Source organism: Lonchura striata, chromosome 5 (assembly GCF_050655825.1).
Source record: "Lonchura striata isolate lonStrDom1 chromosome 5, ASM5065582v1, whole genome shotgun sequence".
In the NCBI taxonomy this organism is placed as follows: Eukaryota; Metazoa; Chordata; class Aves; order Passeriformes; family Estrildidae; genus Lonchura; species Lonchura striata.
In genome coordinates this window covers 2,737,772-2,759,789 of record NC_140707.1, presented here as the reverse complement: position 1 = coordinate 2,759,789, position 22,018 = coordinate 2,737,772, and the positions used below count along the sequence as shown (strand labels likewise).

Genomic DNA, 22,018 nt, shown 5'->3' with positions numbered 1-22,018 from the left:
ATCCACAGGTGGGTCACCTGGTTATAAAAGGAGATCAGGTTGCTCAGGAAGGACCTGCCCCTCTTAAATCCACGCTGGCTGGCTCTGACCCCTCGGCCATCCTGTGGGTGCCCTGTGGTGGCTCTCAAGGTGATCTGTTCCATAACCTTGCCGAGCACCGAGGTCAGGCTGACAGGCCTGGAGCTCCCCAGATACTCCTTACAGCCCTTCTTGGGGATGAGCTCACACTGGCACCTCCAATGCTCTGGGACCTTCCTGGTGAGCCAGGACTGATGGTAAATGGTGGGGAGCAGCTTGGGGAGCTCATCCCCCAGCTCCCTCATCCCCCTAGGATGGATCCCATCCCATCCCATCCCATCCCATCCACCTGTGAGCATTGGAGTGGCTCAGCAGGTCAGCAGCTGCTTCCTCCTGGATTACAGGGGGCTGTTCTGCTCCCTGTGCCCATCTACCAGCTCAGGAGAACTCTTGTCCTGAGGACAACTTGTTCATATATTGAAAATTGAGACAAACAAGGTGTTAAGTAGCTCAGTCTTTTCCTTATCTTTAGTTACTCTATTTTCCAATGCATCCAAAAAAGGGTAGAGTTTCTCCTTATTCCACGTTTTGCTATGAATTTATTCATAGACACATTTTTTATTATTTTTCACAGAAGTGGCCAGGTTAATCTCTTATTGAGATTTCACCTCTTTCCTTTATTTTCCTGCATGACCTAACAACATCCTTAAACAATTCCTAAGCTGCCTGACCTTCTGTCATAAGTTAATGCACCTTCTTCCTTCCCTTGAGTTCCCACAAAAGCTCCATGGGCAACCAGGTCAGTAATTTTCCTCACCAGCTCATCCTTTGCCACACTGGGACGCACTGCTCCTTCCCCCTTAAGATTACTGTCTTGAACTGTGTCCATCCTCCCTGGACCCCTTTGTTTTTAAGGGCTGTTTCCCATTAAAAAATCCGTACCTGATTCAGTACTCCTGGGGACCACCTGACAGGTCTGGCTGACCTTGGTATGTCGAGGGCTGCTTCTCTTTCCCTGAAGCCCTGGGGCTCTGGACTTTCCTTTCGATTGGAGAGAATTCTTCTTCTCCTTCAGGGACCCCGGGACAAAACCAGGATTCCTTCTCCAAATTTCCTTATATTTCAAGGATTGTTCCCAGATGAAATCTGCCAGGAGAAACAACTCTGGCTGCCTTGGCCACCCAGGGGCCACCTCTTATCTGCCTTTGAAACTCTTGGACCATGTGCTTTTCTTTCTTATGGGAAGAAATCATCCATCTCAACTATGCACCCATGGCCAAAATTTGGCATCTGCCTCCAGAATTTCCTATTTCAAAGGATAGCTCCCAGACAAAAGCAGCTAAGATAGGTCAGAGACATGTCTGGCTGGCCTTGGCTTCTGAGGGCTGGCACTCATCTGCCTCTGAAACACCGAGGCCCTGTGCTTTCCTTCCTTATGAAAAGAACTCTTCTTCCTGTCCAGGAACCCACAGCCAAAATTGAGATTCCCCCTCCAAAATTCCCTGTGTCCAAGGATAGCCCCCAGATGAAAGGTGCCAAGGTCTGGCTGGCTTGGCCTAAGGGGGGCCTCCTCTCATCATCTTCCAGGACACTTGGACTTCACACTTCTTTTTCTTATAGGAAAAAATAATTCATCTGGTCTAGGTGCCCATGGCCAAAACTGGGATTCCATGTCCAAAACTCTGTACATCCAAGGATGCCCCAAGTGAAAGCAGCCAGGAAAGAAAGGTCTGGCTGCCGTTGGTCTCTTCTGAAACACACAGGCTGCCTCTCATCTGCTTTTGAAACATTGGGGCTCTGTGCTTTCCTTCCTATGGAAAAGAACCGTCCTTCTTATCTACACAGAAATGGCCGTACTTGCAGTTCTACCTCCCAAATTCCCTATATCCAAGAGTTGCTTTCAGACAAAAGCTACCAGAACAGAGAGGTCTGGCTGCCTTAGTGCTCTGGTGGCCACCTTTCATCTGCCCCTGAAACACCGGTGTTCTGTGCTTTTCTTCCCATGCAGAGAACAGCCGTTCTCCTCTGCGTGTCCAGGTCTGAATTTTGGATTCCACCTCTAAAATTCCCTATATCCAAGGGTTGCTCCCAGACAAAATCTGTCAGTACCATCAAGTCTGGCTGGCCTTGGCCTCTGGTGGCTGCCCCTGCCACGCTGGGGCTCGGTTCTTCCCTTCCCATGGAGATCACTGTGACACTGTGGGCACCTCATGGAACCAAGGGGATCATTGTGGCACCACTGGAGCCCATGGAACCAAGGGGCCATGGTGACACCATGGGGCTTCATGGACCCAGAGACCATTATGATTGTGGGGCCTGATGGAACCATGGAGACCATTCTGACCCTTCAGGGCCTGGTGTCACCAAGGGGGCATTGTGACACCTCAGGGCCTCCTGGAAGCAAGGGACCATTGGGACACTGTGGGGCCCCATGGAAGTGAGGGAACATGGACCAGGACTGGCTGGCTTGGCCTGCCAGGGGCCACCTGACAGGTCTGGCTGATGTTGGAATGCCAAGGGCTGCCTCTCTTTAGCTCCTGGAGCACTGGGGCTCTGTGCTGTCCTTTGTATGGAAAAGAACTCTCTGTCATTTCAGATGCCCATTGCCAAAACTGACACTCTGCCAAAAAAATTCTGATATTCAAGGGTCTCTCTCAGAACAAAATCTGGCAGCTCTGGCTGGCCTTGTCCCTTTGTGGTCACCTCTCATCTGCCCCGAAAATAGTGGGACTCTGTTCCTTCATTCCTATGGAGAAAAACTGGTCTTCATGGCCAGGAACCATGGCCAAATTTAGAATTGGCTACTTAGCCCAGCCGGGGTCACAAAACTATCTGCAGGCCCTGGGCAGATATTGACTCTGCCAGTGCTGCCATCCTCCCTCCAGTGAAAGAAAAGGACAAAGGGCAGGTGTTGGAACTCAAAATTTCTCTCAGACATTTTTAGAGGTTCCAGGCCTTGGTCAGAATCATTTTAGACCCTGGCAGGCAGCTGCAAACAGCTGCGATTTTGAGTTTGAGCCATGGAATGAGTTACCAACTTTGGAGGTGGAACAGTCACAAAGTGTTAGATAGTACAGTAAAAGTAGTTATAAAGTAGAGGGGAATTTTTTTAGCATTGCACATGGGGGTTTTAGCACCTGTACAGGGGGGTTTTCACTTTGTACATGGGGGTCAGAAGTTCTAAGATGGAGGAAAGTGGGCTGATCCTGTTCTTCCTCCTTCTTTTTCCTTGCCCCCATGTTCTTGGTGATGCTGGCACTTATGGATTGGTTTAGAGTAGAAAAGCACCTTGTAACATAGGTAGTAGGTATTGAGGAAAAACTGTAAACATATAACATGTAATATATCATATAAAAATAGCAGCAGCCAGGGACGGGGGAGAGAAGAAGAAGACAGAAGACAGAGAGGATGTTAGGGGTGTGTGTGCCTCTGCCTGGGCTGCTGACCAAACCGCAGTTAGCCAGAGAAGACAATCTTTTAGATAACTCGCAATAAACTGCCTTGAGACTGAACAACAAGAGACTGCGGAGTTTTCCTTTGGAAGCACAGGTTGGAGGAGAGACTTTACCACCACACAAGACCCCTGACCAAGGCTGGGGTTCTCACAGCTCACAGGGTTTCTGTAAATCCCCTTCTCCAGCTAGCTGTTGGACTGTAAAATCTGGCCCATTTGCATCTTGAGTATAAGTCTCTGAAATGTTTTTAATTGTCTTTTCCAATGCCTTTCCAATAGCATATATTCTGCCAGGGAAAGAAGGCAGTGGGAAATGTTTTTAAAGTCGTGAGGTACCAAAATATGTGCTGAAAAGAGAGCTTCCAGGAAATTTCTGAAAATATGTGAACTTCTACCATGTTCTTTGGCTATATTTAATAGTTGTATCAGTTCTTTGTGTTAGGTTCCCACGTTGTTTTAGTGGTGGCCCCACCTTTTTTCCCCTTTATATAAATTGCTGGGAAGGCAGAAATTCTCTGAGCTAGTTCCCAATCCCCTGCCCGAGTCACTTCCATTTTGATTAGAGCCCATGGATCAATGTCCTCTGTGTCAGAGTCGGACTCACTGTGCTCAGATGAGTAGTGAGAGCGAGCAGGAGGTGCACTGCGCTTTTTTTAGCGTGTTGGACAAGGGTTTGCAGGTGTGTGGGGGCTGGACAGAGTGCGAGGGGGCAGCTGGCTGGGCTTGGCTAGAGGGAGGCAGCAGTGGAGCGGCGATGGCAGCGCCGCTGTGGCACAGCCTGCGCAGGGCTGAGGTGCGTGGGGAAGCGGAGTGCCCCCGTGGGGGTCTCGGAGGTGCCGTTCGGGGGGCGCTGAGGGTGGGTGGGTGGGTGCAGCGCTTGGGGAGAGGGCACGGGAGGAGCGGGGCAGAGGAGGCGGTGGGGCTGGGGGAGCTGCTGCCATCCCGGCGGGGCTGGGCGGGCAGGGGTGGGAGCGGGCTGGGGAGAGCCGCAGCGGGGCCGGGAGGCACGGCTGCAGGGCTGGGGCAGTCACGGGGGCTGCGAGGAGGTTTTGGAGCGAGGCAGGGCGTTCCCGATGGAAACCGACGCAGTTACAGCCGAGCACTGAGCGGGGCACGGGGCGCGCAGCGCGCCGCGTGTTGCGGGACCGGGAGCGGAATCCGCGCCTGCCGCGGCCGAGGGGGAGCCGGGGGATGGGTGGGCTCCACGGACCCCGCGGGTGGGTGGGGTGGGACAATTTCCGTGTTCCCCGTCCCAGGAATTGAGAGAGGAATGTTATCTGGCAAATCAGCATTTGAAGGGATAGTGTCTGTTGAGAAAGATAAGGGTGGGATTTCCTCAGCAGAAGGAAGCTGCAGAGAATTTGTCTTTTAGACTGCTTTAGTAATTGAGTGAAATAGGGGTAGAAACTTAGGTACAGAAGAGTTTTCATTAGTTTGGAAAGCGTATATTAGTGTCCTGACTGTGTCTCAAAAAGAATCTAAACCAATAGTTTGTGTGTTAGTATCTGGAAACTGGGAAATTATCTATTCTATTCTATCATTTTTTTCAAGTTAGCTTTTGAAAGATTGCCTTTAGAGAAAGAAAAGCTGTTAGCAGACAGGATTTCTAGGATTTGTAAATATAAGTCTCATTCTGGGATCGTTTTAATTTACTAAATTTTGATCCCATTTCAGTATAGTTCCATTTGCCCCCACAGCAGTAAAAAAAAAAAAGAAAAAGAAAAAGAAAAAGAAAAAAATTAAACCCAAAAAATGACCCAAGATAAAAGCATGCAAAAAGGCTGTTTTAAACTCACACTTCTTCAGCCAAATGTGGATCAAAAGTACTGCTGGGTGAGTGGTATGCAGTCCAACTCCTGAGGACCTCGTCCCAGATTGCGATGTGCAGGTTCGTTGGACACCTCTTCAGATAACTTCTTCTATAATGGAGGAGTTATCTTCCAGGGGTCATAGTGCACCTGAGGCAGTAATGATTCACAGGGAATGCTGCTCTCAGGGGTGCCAGGATGCCAGTGCTCCCTTCAGGCGTAATGCGGACTGGGGCTCAGGGGTGCATCTGACCCCCGGGCTGCCACTGCCGTGGGTGTCCCGGATAGCACTGCGCTGTCAGGCTCAGCCTGTCTGGGTCCCTCGGTTCAGCTCCCAGCCACAGGCAACTTAGCGAGCAGCTCTGGAGTGATTTCAGCTCTGTGAGTTCAGCTCTCAGTGATTTCAGCTCTGCGCTCACAAGTGCCTCTGGCAGACACACAGGGATAGAGAGAGAGAAGAAGGCTGTATGCGGTTCCACAGCAATGTCCTTTATTGCCAGCTCCTCTGAAGGGATGCAGTGTCAGTTCTTCTGCCGAACTGGACAGAAATGGGTGTTTATATAGGGTACTGGGGTGCTGGAAATTGTCCAGTCACCACAGCTGGGAAGAATACAACCCAATAGCCTTACAGAGAGATAACAAGGGTCTGAATGCAGAAAAGGGGCTTCTTTGCTCCCATCACCGTGACTCGGCATTTCTTATCTTAGGTGAGTGACCGCCAGGGAGGCCTTGCAGGGCCTCAGACTGCTACAGTGACACTACAGAACCTCTTGGAACCACGGGTCAGTTGTGACAATGGAGGTCCAAGGACACCACGGTGACACTGCAGAACCTCATGGAACCAAGGGGCCATTGTGACACTGTGCTGCCTCATGGAATCAAGGAGACCATTGTGAACTCAGAGACCCCAAGGAACCAAAGGTCCATGGTGACCTTGTGCAGCCGCAGTGTCACAGAAGAGCCATTGTGACACAGCGAGGGCACATGGAGCCGAGGGACCATTGTGACACATCAGGGCTTTGTGGAACCACAAAGCCATTGTGACATTGCAAGGGCTCATGGAAGCACGGGGCCATTGTGACACTGTGGGGTCCCACACAACAAAAGGAACATGGAACAGGTCTGGCTGGCTGGGCCTCCTTGGGACCACCTGACAGGTCCGTCTGACCTTGGCATTTCAAGGGCTGTTTCTCATCTCCCCTGAAGCACTGGGGCTCTGGACTTTCTTTCCCGTGGGAGAAAACTGTCCTTCTCCTCCAGGGGTCTATGGCCAAAAGTGGGATTTGTTCTCTTAATTTCCTTATATTTAAAGGATTGTTCCCAGATTAAATCTGCCAGGAGAGACAGATCTGGCTGCCTTGGCCACCCAAGGGCACCTCTCATCTGCATTTCAAACACTGGGATCATGTGCTTTTCTTTCGTATTGGAAAACAAATAAATCCATCTCGACAAGGCACCCATGGCCACAATGGGGCATTTGTCGCCATAAGTCCCTATATCCAAGGATAGCTCCCAGAGAAAAGCTGCCAGGACTGACAAGTCTGGCTGTTCTTGGCTTCCTGAGAGCTGGCACTCATCTGCCTCTGAAATACTGGGACTTTGTGCATTCATTCTTTGAAAAAAACTCATCTTCCTGTCCAGGTGCTCATTGCCAAAAATGAGATTCCACCTCCAAAATGCCCTGTGTCCAAGGACAGCCCCTAGACGAAAGGTGTCAGGAGAGACAGGTCTGGGTGGTCTGGCCTACGGTGGCCACCTCTCATCTTCTTCCAGAACACTTGGACTTTGCACTTCTCTTTCCTAAAGGAAAAAAATAATTCGTCCTGTCTAGGCACCCATGGCCAAAACTGGAATTCCACCTCCAAAATTCCAAACATCCAAGGATGTTGATTTCACAAGTGAATCAGCCAGGAGAGAGAGGTCTGGCTGCCCTTGGCCTCTTGGGGGCTGCCTCTCATCTGCCTTTGAAACACTTGGTGCTTTCCTTCCTATGGCAAAGAGCCCTCATTATTGTCTACAAAGGAATGTGCAAAACTGGGGTTTTACCTCCAAATTTCCATATATCCAAGGGTTGCTCCCAGCCAAAATCTGCCAGTACCATCAAGTCTGGCTGGCCTTGGCCTCTGGTGGCTGCCCCCACCACACTGGGGCTCGGTTCTTTCCTTCTCATGGAGATCACTGTGACACTGTGGGCACCTCATGGAACCAAGGGGATCATTGTGGCACCACTGGAGCCCATGGAACCAAGGGGCCATGGTGACACCATGGGGCTTCATGGACCCAGAGACCATTATGACTCTGTGGGGCCTGATGGAACCATGGAGACCATTCTGACCCTTCAGGGCCTGGTGTCACCAAGGGGGCATTGTGACACCTCAGGGCCTCCTGGAAGCAAGGGACCATTGGGACACTGTGGGGCCCCATGGAAGTGAGGGAACATGGACCAGGTCTGTCTGGCTTGGCCTCCCAGGGGCCACCTGACAGGTCTGGCTGATCTTGGGATGTCAAGGGCTGCCTCTCTTTAGCTCCTGGAGCACTGGGGCTCTATGATTTCCTTTGTATGGAAAAGAATATTTTGTCATTTCAGATGCCCATTGCTGAAACTGACACTCTACCGAAAGTATTTCCTATATTCTAAGGTATGTCTCAGAAGAAAATCTGGCAGCTGTGGCTGGCCTTGTCCTCTGGTGGTCACCTCTCATTTATACCTAAAACAGTGCGGCCCTGTTCCTTCATTCCTAAGGAAAAGAATGGGTCTTCGTGTCCAGGAACCATGACCAAATTTAGAATTGGCCAATGAGCCCGGCCGGGCTCACGGAACCATCTGCAGCCCTGGGAGATATTGACTCTGCCAGTGCTGCCATCCTCCCTCCAGTGAGAGAAAAGGACACAGGGCAGGCACACAGAGGAGCAACATGGACACACCGAGGGCAGGGAAGAGGAAGTTGAGTCCCAGATAGGAGGGATGAGGAGATGCCTTGATCTTGGGGCTGAAATCCTCTGCTAAAGCTGTGGAGAAAGATGTCATTGATACATCAAACTCTCTTTTTCCCAATAAGGCATTGAAAAGCATGGGGAGATGACTTGTTTCAGCAAAGGCCTCCATGCTAAAGTAAGCAAATGTTGCAGTAGCTATGATCCTATGAGAAGTATGAACAGACAAAGAGCAGAGTGATGAGACCCTGTGCCCTCAGGGAGAGAGGAAGATCTCTGTTCCCAGAGATGAAGATGATTTCAGAAATAGATGAAGAGAACCTTTGCTCTTAAACAGCTCATCTTGAAACTAATACCCCATTAGCTGACATGGCCCATAAGCACAGCTGTGGGAAAGGCTGTGAAAAAATGGGAGGGACTTCAGAATTGCAGATTTTTCCAGGCAGCTGTTATTGGTGGAAATGAAAAGCCATGAGATAGCTGTTTTGTTGTGGAGAAGTCTCCATAACATTAACAAGAGGAACACCTCTCCCTAAATGAAGTGAAGACAGACTATTCTAGAGGTGGTAAACTGACTGAAAATTTTAGGTTTTGTCTCTTTACATTGTCAGGTTGTATGGAGAAGGAAAGTATTCTGACAGTCTTGATCTGCTGCTTATTACTCATTGTTTTAGTTACTGTTAATAAACTTTACTCTTAAAGTTTGATCCCACTTTGCCATTTTCCTAATCCTACCTCAGAGGAGGAAATGAGTAAGTATATTCTAGTGTGTGCACTGGTAATTAGCCAACACTGAACACACCACATCAATGAATGCATTAACTGAAAAATCTCAAATTGGCAAACCAAAACCAACACAGAAACTTCCTGATGAACTGCTTCAGATAAGAGGGAAACCAAGGCTGAGCAATGGTTTGTCAGGACTGGCTTGATCCTAATAAGCCCCATGCTGCATTTGGAGCTGAGCCCTGGAAGCTTAGGGCCTGAGAGGAGATGGCACAAATCTTACAAGGAGTCAAATGCAGAGGGAAACCCCAAGGAGTCTTGAAGCACTAATGGGACCCACTAAGGTCCATGCCCAACACAGGCTCCACATGGACACCTTGGAAAACAGAATTGGAGGCACAAAAAGGATGGCACAAAAACCTCTCAGAGACTCAAAGCGGCACAAAAACTTCTCAGTGTGGAAAGGAAAATCCAAAGACCCTGAAAAAAGTTGAGTATCTGAAAGTATTCATGAGCCCCACTGAGTGTCAGTACAAAGCTCCCAAGGGACTCATTAAAGCAGATAACTGGGGCCATGATTGCACAAACCTCTCACACAGTCTGTATCAAAAGGGAAACACCAAGTACCTTAAAAGAACTGAAGTACTTTGAAGCATTAATGAGCCCACTGAGCGTTGTTCCTGACAAAGCCTCTCCAGGGACTAATTAAAGCAGATAATTAGAGGCCATGATTGCACAAACCTCTCAGAAACTGCAAGACAAAAGCCAAACCCAAAGTCCTATGAAAATCCTGCAGTCCATGGAAGCATGAAGGAGCCCCAGGACCATTCCTGACCAAGGCTCCCCAGGGACTCCTTCCAGCAGATCCTTGACCCCACTGGGATGTCGGCATGGGGGGGATGCTGAGGGCAGGACCAGGGGCTGACAGTGCCCAGCCTGGCTGAGGCTGTGCCAGGAGGCCCCAGGGCCTCAGGACAAGGTGTCTCCTCACAGCCCTTGGTGGCACAGACCCTGCTGTGCCCCAGGGCACCAAGACTTGGCTTCTCTTTGTCCCCACCTGGCATCAGTGCCTCCAGTTCTCTGCCCTGCCTGGGGCCTGGGGACACTTTCTCAGTCATGTCCCTCAGTGGGACCCATTAAAAGTCCAAGAAACTTTGGAGTTGGATTGTGACTTTGAGTTCTGGAGAGGTTTCTGCAGCTCCCTCTCAGGGCCTGATGTTCAGGGCCTGAGCACAAAGCCCCAGAGGGTCATTAAAGTCCTTGTGCTGTGTCTGTGCTGCTGAGCTGGGCCGGGCTCCTGGCACAGAGGGTGATCCTGGTAACCAAGCAGAGCTTCAAAAGCACATTTCTCTTGCTGAGCAGCTCTTCTCCCAGCCCAGCAGGGCTGGGGCACTGCCTGCAGCCAGCCTGGGCACAGCAGAGAGGCGCAGAGAGCTTCAATCAGTCAGGGCTGGGAAGGGGCTGAGAAGTGCCTGGGGCAGAATCACTGCCAGCCCTTGGCACAGGAACCTCTGGCTGCAGGACAATGCAGCTGCAGCTCCTGGAGAGATCTCCTAAAGCTGGAACATCCCAATGCCCACTGACCCAGTGAGTACTAAGTGTTTCTGGTGCAGGGGAGGTGAAATGCTCATGTAGTTCTGACATACTGAGGGTTTCTGATTAGTCATGGAATATTTCCAAGACAAGGATTTTCATAAAAATGTGGAAATTTCCTAAGAATTTGTAGTCAGCTGTCTACTATTGAAGAGAGGCAAGGAAAGAAGGATAAATATTAAAGGTTGATTATGAATATTGACAAGTGCATGAGACATCTGAACTGTTACTTTTAGTGATCTGTAGGTTCACAGGAGATCCCTATTGTGCTTTCAGCCACTCTGCCCATGGACAGCAGCAGCATCACCTTTGCTGGAGCCATCAGGCTCAGTCTGAGCTGTCCTTTCTCCAAGCTGCAAACAGAACCTGCCCCCAGACCGTGCCCTGCAAACAGGCAGGGTTCTGTCAGGCCAAGGAGAGTGCACAGAGATTTGGGGTCTGGGAGTGCTGGCAGGGAGAGATCAGGCACAGGGAAATAGCTGCAGGAGGAAAATCTCCGGGAAGCAGAGAGAAGATCAGGGAAGGGGAGAGAACGAATCCCAGAAATGCTGAGGCAGGGAGAGTTTAGAGATGTCCAGAGGATCCCCTCCAGTGCAGCCCCTCCCTCTGCACAAGCCCCCTCCCTCCTGTGCCCCAGCCAAGCCTCTGCCCTCAGGGCCGGGGCTCCAAGGCGTGCAGCCCCTCCTGTGCAGGCAGAGCTGCAGCAGAGCCGTGGGGCAGCTCTGCAGCCCCGGGCCCAGTTCCCACTGCAGAGCACAGGGCTGGGAGCAGCTGCCCGGCACTGGGGGCTCTGGCAGGGGCACAGCTGGCTCAGGGTGACACAGCTGTCCCCAGTGCCCGGCTCTGGGCAATGCTGGCAGTGCAGCCAGGGAAGGAGCTGCACCTCCCTTCATCCAGTGCCATCAGAGGGACACTTGGAAGTGTCCCTGAGATTTCAGTCCAAGCTGGGAGCTTCAATCCAGGGTGCAAACCTGTCCTAGAGCATCTCTGAGTGATAAGATTGATAGGTGAAGGCAAAGGTGTTTTGAGACTGAAAATGTGGTAGGGTTGGTGAAATGATCAATGTGAGTCCTTCGCAACAAATGTGGAGCTGGGCTGTGGTGGATCCATCTGCTCTCAGAAGTACCTGGGGGTTTTTATGGGAAAATGTGGGAAGGTGATCACCTTGCAGCTGATAAAGGGTAAAGCCGAGGGAAATCTGAATAGGTCAGAATGACAAAGCATACACCCTCACTCTCAAGTCCTCACTTTGCCTCATAGAACTCGCTCTGTTCTCCCTGCGGGAAATAGATATGCAGAGATTTCGATATCCAAGAATACTGGGGAAAATATTGGGGAGATTATAATGAAATCCCCATAACTCTTAAACACAAAATGGGTCTGTGTGTGCTACAGAGGAGGGTGTATGGGAAATGGCTTTGATTTTGGTTACAGGTATCTCCTCTAACTCTTCACTGTCCTTTCTCCATGAACAGGTGCCCATGTGCAGCCACAGCAAATGTCCAACAGCAGCTCCATCAGCCACTTCCTCCTGCTGGCACTGGCAGACACGCGGCAGCTGCAGCTCCTGCACTTCTGCCTCTTCCTGGGCATCTCCTTGGCTGCCCTCCTGGGCAACGGCCTCATCATCAGCGCCGTAGCCTGCGGCCACCACCTGCACACGCCCATGTTCTTCTTCCTGCTCAACCTGGCCCTCAGCGACCTGGGCTCCATCTGCACCACTGTCCCCAAAGCCATGCACAATTCCCTCTGGGACACCATAAACATCTCCTACACAGGATGTGCTGCTCAGCTCTTTTTCTTTGTCTTTTTCATCTCAGCAGAGCTTTCCCTCCTGACCATCATGTGCTATGACCGCTACGTGTCCATCTGCAAACCCCTGCACTACGGGACCCTCCTGGGCAGCAGAGCTTGTGCCCACATGGCAGCAGCTGCCTGGGCCAGTGCCTTTCTCAATGCTCTGCTGCACACAGCCAATACATTTTCCCTGCCCCTGTGCCATGGCAATACCCTGGGCCACTTCTTCTGTGAGGTGCCCCAGATCCTCAAACTGTCTTGCTTCAAATCCTACATCAGGGAACTTGGGCTCATTGCTGTTAGTGCCTGTTTGGTATTTGGTTGTTTTGTGTTCATTGTTTTCTCCTATGTGCAGATCTTCAGGGCTGTGCTGAGGATTCCCTCTGAGCAGGGACGGCACAAAGCCTTTTCCACCTGCCTCCCTCACCTGGCTGTGGTCTCCCTGTTTGTCAGCACTGCAGTGTTTGCTCACCTAAAGCCCCGCTCCATCTCCTCCCCATCCCTGGATCTGTCAGTGTCAGTTCTGTACTCGGTGGTGCCTCCAGCCCTGAACCCCCTCATCTACAGCCTGAGGAACCAGGAGCTCAAGGCTGCACTGAAGAGACTGATGACTGGATGGTTTCAAGAACATTAAAAAGTTGGCCAATTTTGGCAAATCATTTGTAATAAAAGTCATCTTTGATACTTCTTGTTGTTTTCCTCTGGAGCTTCTTTTCCTTTTTTTTTATATTTTAATATTGTCGACAAAAAATGTCATGGTTTGTGCCATTTCTCATTTTGATTCTCTTCACCTTCCCTGTGGCCACACACTGTGTCAATTAGGGGCTGTGCTCTCAGTGGATGTATAGGAACTAAAGGATCTCCCAGCACAGTTTTCTGCAAAGATGTCATTTTGTTGCCTTCTCTGGAGCTGCAGCAGCAATGTCTGTGTGCAGAGCTGGGGCAGATCAGTGCTGGCACAGCAGCTCTGCTCCTGCTGGCCACATCATTCCTGATCCAGATCAGGAGCCATTGGCCTTCTTGGACACCTGGGCACACTGCTGGCTCATGTCCAGCCTGCTGTCCATCAGTCCCTGCAGGTCCCTTTCTGCCTGGCTGCTGTCCAGCCCCTCTGTCCCCAGCCTGTAGCGCTGCAGGGGTTGTTGTGGCCAAAGTGCAGGACCCGGCACTTGGACTTGTTAAACCTCACCTTGTTGGATTTGGGCCCAGGATCCAGCCTGTTCAGGGCCCTGTGCTGAGCCCTCCTACCCTCCAGGAGATCAACACTCCCATCCAGCTTGGTGTCATCTGCAAAGATGTCCTTGGTTCCAAGGGGCCCCTCCGTGTCACAATGTCCCTTTGGTTACACCAGGCCCTGCACTGTCACACTGGTCTCCTTGGTTCCATGGACCCCAAAATGTGACAATGGACTCCTTGGTTCCATGGGGTTCACAGTGTCACAATGTTCTCGTGGTGCCGCAGTTTCAGAGTGGCCCCTTGGTTCCATGGGGCCCCAGGGTGTCACAAAGGCCCCATGGTCACATGAGGTCCCACACTGTCACAATGCTCTCTGTGGTTCCACAAGTCCCCTCAGTGTCACAATGGACTCCTTGTTTTCACAAGGCCACACAGTGTCACAGCGGCCTTCCAAATTCCCTGAGGCCCCAGAGTGTCACAGTGGCCCTTGTTACACAAGGTCCTGCAGTGTCACAGTGTCCCCTTGGTTCCATGAGGCCCCGCAGTGTCAGAAGGGCCCCTTCGTTCCACTTGGCCCTGGACTCTCCCAATGCTCTCCTTGGTTTGGCAGTGTCACAGTGGTGAAACCCCTCGGTCACACGAGGCCCCGCAGTGTCACCATGGCCTCTGTGGTTCCACCAGGACCCAGTGTCACAGGGACTCCCTGGTTCCATTTGGCCCCAGAGCACCACAGTGGAGCCCTGGTTCTATGGGGCTGCACAGTGTCACCGTGGTCCTCTTAGCTCCACGAGGCCCTGCAGGGTCACAATGGCCCCAGAGTGTCCCAATCATCACAGAATGACAGAATCAAATAGGCTGGAAAAGACCTTTGGGATCATCAAGTCCAACCAATGCCCTAATACCGCCTTGTCACCCAGACCATGCCACTGAGTGCCACTGGAGAGGGACAGTGACTCTGCCACCTCCCCCCTGGCCTGCCCATTCCAATGCCCACTCACCCTTTCTGTGAACAACTTCTTCCTCTTGTCCAGCCCAAACCTCCCCTGGTGCAGCTGGAGGCTGTGTCTTCTTGTCCTGCCCTCCAGCAGATCCACACTCACACCCAGCTTGGTGTCACCTGCAAATCTGGGGATGGTGGGCTCGATCCCCTCCCCCAGATCATCGGTGAAGATGTTAAACAGGACTGGGCCCAACACAGATCCCTGGGGACAGCACCAGGGACTGGACACCAGCTGGGTGCAGCACCATCCCCACCCCTCTCTGGGCCCAGCCTCCAGCCAGCTCTTCCATCTCCCAGCCAGGAGGGAACCTGCCCCAGCCGTGGGCTGCAGCTTTTCCAGGGAATGCTGTCACAGACAGTGTCCAAGGCTTTGCTGAAGTTCAGATGGAAACATCCACAGCCTTTCCCACATCCACAGGTGGGTCACCTGGTTATAAAAGGAGATCAGGTTGCTCAGGAAGGACCTGCCCCTCTTAAATCCACGCTGGCTGGCTCTGACCCCTCGGCCATCCTGTGGGTGCCCGGTGCTGGCTCTCAAGGTGATCTGTTCCATAACCTTGCCGAGCACCGAGGTCAGGCTGACAGGCCTGGAGCTCCCCAGATCCTCCTTCCAGCCCTTCTTGGGGGGCTCACACTGGCACCTCCAGTGCTCTGGGACCTCCCTGGTGAGCCAGGACTGATGGTAAATGATGGGGAGCAGCTTTGGGGAGCTCATCCACCAGCTCCCTCATCCCCTCAGGATGGATCCCATCTGATCCCATACACCTGTGAGCATCTGAGTGGTTCAGCAGGTCACCAGCTGTTTCCTCCTGGATTACAGGGGGCTGTTCTGCTCCCTGTGCCCATCTACCAGCTCAGGAGAACTCTTGTCCTGAGGACAATCTCTCCGTATATTGAAAGTTGAGACAAACAAAGTCTTAAATAGTTTTGCCTTTTCCTTATCTTTACTTACTCTATTTTTCTCTGCATCCAAAAAAGAGTTGAGGTTCTCCTTATCCCACGTTTTGCTATTAATTTATTCATAAAAATATTTTTTATTATTTTTCACAGAAGTGGCCAGGTTAATCTCTTAGTGAGATTTCACCTCTTTCCTTTATTTTCTGCATGACCTAGCAACATCCTTAAACATTTGTTAAGTTGCCTGACCTTCTGTCCAAAGTTGATGCACATTCTTCTTTACCCTGAGTTCCCACAAAGTCTCCATGGGCAGCTAGGACAGTCATTTTCCTCACCAGGTCATATTTTTGCCTCACTGGTACAGGCTGCTCCTTCCCCCTTAAGATTACTTTCTGGAACTCTGTCCATTCTCCCTGGACCCCTTTGTTTTTAAGGGCTGTTTCCCCTAAAAAATCAGTACCTGATTCAGTACTCCCCAAATCTGCATCCTAAATAGGCCAAAGGCTGTCCTTCCTAAATTCCAGTGTGGAAATTTTGTTGCTGCTCCTCCTTCTTTCACAGATCATTGAAAACTTGATTATTTCATGGTCCCTGTGCCCCAGGCAGCCTCTGACGCCCACATTTGATTTTCATATCTATTCAAATTGCATGAGGAGGTGCTTGGATTCAGTGTCAATAGGAGATTGCACATAACAGTGAATTAAAAGGGGAAAAAAAACCTAAATAGGACCTAGGAAATCTTTTCTCACTGACTTGCTACATATAATATATTTCAAATACACTTCTGAATTCTACTTAGCTGCAGAAGATTTGAAAACTTAGATCAAATTGTTTCCAGAGGCTTGATTCCTTAAGGTGTTCTGAATATTAATGAACCCTGGGGCACTGAATTCCTGAACTGAAGAGCTGAAGGCTGAAGAAGCCTCTGGAGCAGTAAAATTCAGCAGCAGCCTCCAAGTGTCTGAGGATGTCAGCAGCCCCCACTGAGGCCATCCCTGCCCAGAGACCCTGGGGGAATGGCAGACAAGGAGAGCGTCCCTGGGGCTGGGGCAGCAGAACTCAGAGGCACCAGCGGCTCCAGCTGGGAAATGGTGTGGGATGGGGCTGTGAAAGCCCTGCCTGGGCTGTGCCAAGCAGGACTGACAAGCCCTGAGCCCCATTCACTAAAAAACTTTCTCAAGGAGACATTTAAAAGGAATGACAATAATTTGTGTCCTCTGAGTTGGATGCACTGGAGCAATACTATCAAGAGTTTCTCAGGAGCTCTGAACAACAAAACAGCCTTTACTAGGAAATTTAGAAAAATCAGAGAAAATTTGGCAAACATTTTAATATGGCATTCAATCAATAAAAAAAACTTCTCTAAGCATTAACTTGGCCCATTCAACTTCACAAACTCTAAGCCTGTTCAATTTAAAGTTAATCAATATTTGCAAGAGTACAGAAATAGAAGAGGTAGATACAGAAAGAGAGAAAAATAAAATACAGAGAAGCACATCTTGACCCTACCTCCTCTTGGATTCCAGCAATGTTCAGATGGAAATTCCAAGAGGAGGTAGGGTCAAGATGTGCACTTGCCTTGTGGTCAGCCTTAAATACCCCTTGGTGTTCCTGGGCCCTTCCCCCAGGTGGGACTTGGGGTCATTTGGTCACTCAGGAGCTGGGCTGGGGCTCCAGAGGTGGCTGTGGAGCATTGCCTGTGCTGTGCCAGGGACTGGCAGACACTGCTGGGCTGGGATAGAGGCTCTGAGGGGATTGGGATTCCAGGGCAGAGCAGGGCTGGGGTTCCAGGGCAGGGCAGGGCTGGACCTGCCCCTTCCTCCCCCACACATGAAATGTTTCCAGCCAACAATCTCCCCCAGTCTGTCACAATAGGCCATGTTGGAGGTGGAACCCAAATTTGGCCATGAGCACTTGGACAAGGACAGTTCTTTTCCATAGGAAGGAAAGCAGGGAGCCCCAGTGTTTCAGCAGCAGATGAGACCCTCCACATAACAAGGTCAGCTGGACGACTCAGGTGGTCCCCAGGAGGCAAAGCCAGACCTCTTTCAGGTTCCCTTGGTTTTATGGTGCCCCATAGTGTCACAGTGGCACCTTGGAACAGGGCCTTGATTCCATGGGCTCCAGCAGTGTCACAATAGCTCTTGGTTTGATGGGCTTCCACAGTGTGGCAATGGCCCCTAGGTTCCAGCCAGCCCTGCAGTGTCCCAAAGGTCCCAATGATTCCATGAGGCCCTGCAGTGTCCCAAAGGTCTCCATGGTTCCCCAGGCCCCACACTGACACGTCACTCCTCTGTTCCATTATCACTGCAGTGTCACAATGGACGTCTGGACCCTGGGGCTTTGCTGTGTCACAAAGGTCTCCTGATCTCCCCCGGCTCCACAGTGTCACAATGGACCATTGATGACAGGAGGCCCCTCTGTGTCACTCTGGAGCTTTGGTTCCCTGCAGCCCTGTCCTAGATTGCAAGGCAAGATGTATTCCATTGCCATCTGCTAGAGGTGTGGCTGTTATCTTCCCTTATTTGGGCAGTTTTCTTTATCTCTTCCACAAACCAACCCTCCCTCTGGCGAGATATCAGCTGTTAATGGGCTACTGAATGTCACTGCATGACTGAGAAAAGTGACAGCATCCCATTGTGAGATGCTCCGCCCAGAGGGAGGAGCCAAGCATTCCTACCTGCATATATAGTCTTGAGACTCTGACCTACCAGCACAGCTTTTTCTGTGCTAGATTTTCTGAGAAGAACAGCTGCCTCTTCCACTGCCTCTTCAGAGGAAGACTACACCCTTTTTCAATAGGATCACTGCTCCAACAGAACCACACCTGACACTCCAGGAGGGTTGCAGCCATAATTCCCAATCGGACTGTGGTCAACACCCTGACCAAGAGGGTGTCAGGTTGTATTCTGACTCTGTCAGTGTTGTTTTGGTTCACTGCATTGCTTATTTTATCTTTTTATGTTTTTCCCTCATAAAAAACTGTTATTCCTGCTCCCATATTTTTGCCTGAGAGCCCACTTAGTTTCAAATTTATAACAATTCGGAGGGAGGGGGTCTACATTTTTTTTCCCATTACAGTGGAGGCTCCTGCCTTCCTTAGCAGACACCTGTCTTTCCAAACCAAAGAAAGCCCTGCAGTATAACAATGAACCTTTGGCCTGATGGGGTTCCATCATGTCACAATGGCCCCTACGTTCCATGCTGCCCTGTGGTGCCACAATGATCTTCTTTGGTTGCCCAGTGTCACAATGGAGCGCTGATGACACAAGGCCCCACAATTTCACAATGGACCTTTGGTTCCACAGCCCTGCAGTGCCACAAAGGCCTCTTGGTTTCACGAGGCCCACAGTGTCACAATGGTCCTCTTGGTTCTGTGGTCACCCAGGGGGTCACAATGGTCTCACTGGTGCCGTGAGGACTCCCAGTGTCACAATGCTTTGCTTATTCCGTGGGGCCTCATAGTGTATCAATGGTCCTCATGATCCCATGAGTCCCCTCAGTGTCACAATGGCCTCCATAGTTCCCTGGTGCCCCACAGTGTCACACTGGTCCTTTGGTCTCAAAGGCCCCACAGTGTCACAATGTCCACAGTGGCAGTGGATTGGAGGATGTAATTGCTACTTCTCTAACTTCACTGGTTAAACTAACAGTCCAGCATTTCTCCCTTCTTATAAAGAAGAATGTACAGCAATTAGTATTTACATGAACAGTGTATGAGAAATCTAGAAGACATATATACCATTAGGAGGCATAGAAAACCTTAAAAATAACTTTAAAGCATTTAAAAGAGCATGGTGATATTACACAGCCTTCCTGTGACGTCACACAGCCCCTGAGATGTCATACACTCCTGTGAAGTCAGACAAACTTATCTGTGATGTCACACCCCCATGACATCACACAGCCATCTCTGTCATGTCATACTGTCCCTGTGATGTCACACTGACATCTCTGTGATGTCACACATACATCTCTGCGATTTCATAAGGACATTTTTTGTGATGTCACACTGTTCCTTTGATGTCACACAGACATCTCTGCGATTTCATAAAGATATTTTTTGTGATGTCACACTGTTCCTTTGATGTCACACAGCTCTCTGTGATGTCACACAGACATCTCTGTGATGTCACACAGCCTCTGTGATGTCATAGATCCAGCTCTATGATGTCACCCTGTGATGCCATACAGCAGTGCTGTGATGTCACAGAAGACTCCATGATGTCACAAAGTCACCCTGCAATGACACAGCCTGCTCTATGATGTCACAGCCACCTGGTGATGTCACAACCCTCTCTCTGATGCCACAGAGCCACCCTCGATGATGGCAGAGTCTGATCTATGGCCTCACACCATATTCTGTGACATCACAGCCAGCTCTGTGATGTCACAATTGCCTCAGTGATGTCACAAAACCCTCAAGACCTCAGTTACATTGAAACTCCGAAGTTCTTGTACTTTGAAAATATCCCTGTCAGGAACAGGACTGAGAAAGTGTCCCCAGGTTCCAGTCAGAGCAGAACACTGGAGGCACTGGTGACAGCTGGGGACAAGCAAGGGAAAGGTGTCTCTGGTGCTGAGCAAACCTGGATGTGTTTCAGGAATGAAAAGGGCCCAGGCCTGAGCCCCAGCCCCTGGCAAGGCAGATCCTGTCCCTCCCTCATTGCTCAGGGCTCTTCCCGGGATGGGCACTGGCATGTGGGGATGTGCAGTGCCAAGGGCAGGACCATGGGGCGGCCCCTGCCAGGCTGCTGAGCAGGGACAAGGAGGCACTGAGGCCCCAGGGCTGCAAGGGTCACTTGTCCCCTCGTGGCCTCAGGCCCAGGGCCAGCAGCCATGGCCAAAGGGCTGCACAGGCTGGCTCTGTCAGGGCCTTGCAGCTGCTGCACATCCCTGAGCCCTCTGCAGCCCAGGCTGTCCCACGGTGTCCCTGCCCTGTGCCTCTGTCCCTGCAGGCTGTCGTCACCCCCGGCTGCCCCACCTCGCTGGCCCTTCCTTTGCTGGCAGCTCTGCCTCCTGCTGCCCCTGCCTGGCCACACAAAGCCTTGGGCTGCTCCAGGCTCCTTCTGGAGTTGTGTTGCACCACAGCCCTGCCCTGGGAGGGAAATTCCTTTCTCCTGCTGTCCGGTCTGGGCCTCTCCAGCTGCCCTTGGCATTAATTCTTTCTTGCTCTGGCTGTTCTCTGCTATGTCAGAAGGATCCACCATCTCTGCAATCACCCTTCAATCCTTCCCAGGGCTCTCCTCTGCTCTCCTCTGTCTCCACCCCACTGAGCACAGAGCTCCTTTGTCCCTGTAGAGTGGTGAAGTGCCTGAGGCCAAGAACGCCTGGACAAGAGGGACAGTTCTTTTCTATAGGAAGGAAACCACAGAGCCCCAGGGCTTTGAAGGCTGATGTGAAGCTGTCACCAGAGGCCAAGGCAAGTCTGACCTGTCTGTACCTGCAGCTTTTGTCTGAAAGCAGCCTTCGGATATATGGGGAGTTTTAGGGTTGGAATTCCATTTCAGCTGTGGGTTCCTGGACTGGAATGACAGCTCTCATGGGAAGGAAAGGGTGGAGTCCCAGTGTTTCAAAGGCTGATTAGAGGCAGCCCCAAGGAGGGCAAGGCAGCCAGACCTGCCAGCCAGACCTGGGTTCAGGGAAGAATTCTTGGATAGATATAATCTGGGAGGCCAAATCCCACTTTTGACTATGGGCATTGGGACAAGAAGGACAGTTGTGTTCCATACAAAGGAAAGTACACAGCCCCAGTGTTTGAAATGCATATGAGACCTGGCCCAGGGAACCTAGACAGTCCTGGCAGGTTTTGTCTGGGAGCTGTCCATGATATAAGGAATTTTGGAGGTGGATTCTCAATTTTGGCCATGAAAGATATTTTTTTTCCATGGGAAGAAAAGGCACAGCCCCCAGTGTTTTGAAGGCAGATGAGAGGTGGCCCCAAAGAGGCCAAGGCCAGCCCAGAGCTGTCTGTCCTGGCAGCTTTCACATGGGAATAATCCTTGGATATAATCAAATTTAGAGGAATAATCCTAATTTCAGCCATGAACCCCTGGAGGAGAAGGACAGTTCTTCCCACAGGAAGGAAAGCATGGAACTCTAGGGTTTCAGGGACAGATGAGAAACAACCCTCAACACACTAAGGTCACTTGGACCAGTCATGCAACCCCTGGAGGCCCAGCCAGCCAGACCTGTTCCATGTTCTTGGATCCTTGGGGCCCTGCAGCATCACAATTTCTCCTTGGTTCCATGAAGGCCTGTAGGATTGCAACAGATCTTTGTTTCCATGAGGCCCAGTGATATCACAATGGTCTCCTTGGCTCCACAGTGGCACAATGGCCCCTTGCTTCCATGAGGCCTTGCAGTGTCAAAATGGTTTCCTTGTTTCCATGGGAAAATGCCACAATGGCCCCTTGGTTACATGAGGTCACAGAGTCTCAAAATGGTCCCTTGGTTCTGTTGGGTTCCCCAAGGTCACAATGGCCCCTTGGTTCCACCAGGCCTGGATGTGTTACACTGGCCCCTTGCTTCCATGGGGAAGCAGTGTCACAATGGCCCCTTGCTTCCATGAGACCTGGCAGTGTCACAGTGGTTGCCTTGGTTCTGTGAGGCCCT

General features: G+C 51.0%; 1 protein-coding gene across 1 annotated transcript; it reads left to right on the top strand.

Moving 5' to 3' along the window:
- Positions 1 to 12,016: 12,016 nt before the first annotated feature.
- Positions 12,017 to 13,287, top strand: LOC144248779 (olfactory receptor 14J1-like). Its single transcript, XM_077790774.2, has one exon. It carries the CDS (start codon positions 12,032 to 12,034, stop codon positions 12,962 to 12,964), a length of 933 nt encoding a protein of 310 aa, XP_077646900.2. The 5' UTR covers positions 12,017 to 12,031; the 3' UTR covers positions 12,965 to 13,287.
- The last annotated feature ends 8,731 nt before the right edge of the window (positions 13,288 to 22,018 follow it).

What these genes read in the sequence shown, in the direction of transcription:
- LOC144248779 (XM_077790774.2), top strand. Translation starts at nt 12,032, where the DNA reads ATGTCCAACAGCAGCTCCATCAGCCACTTCCTCCTGCTGGCACTGGCA.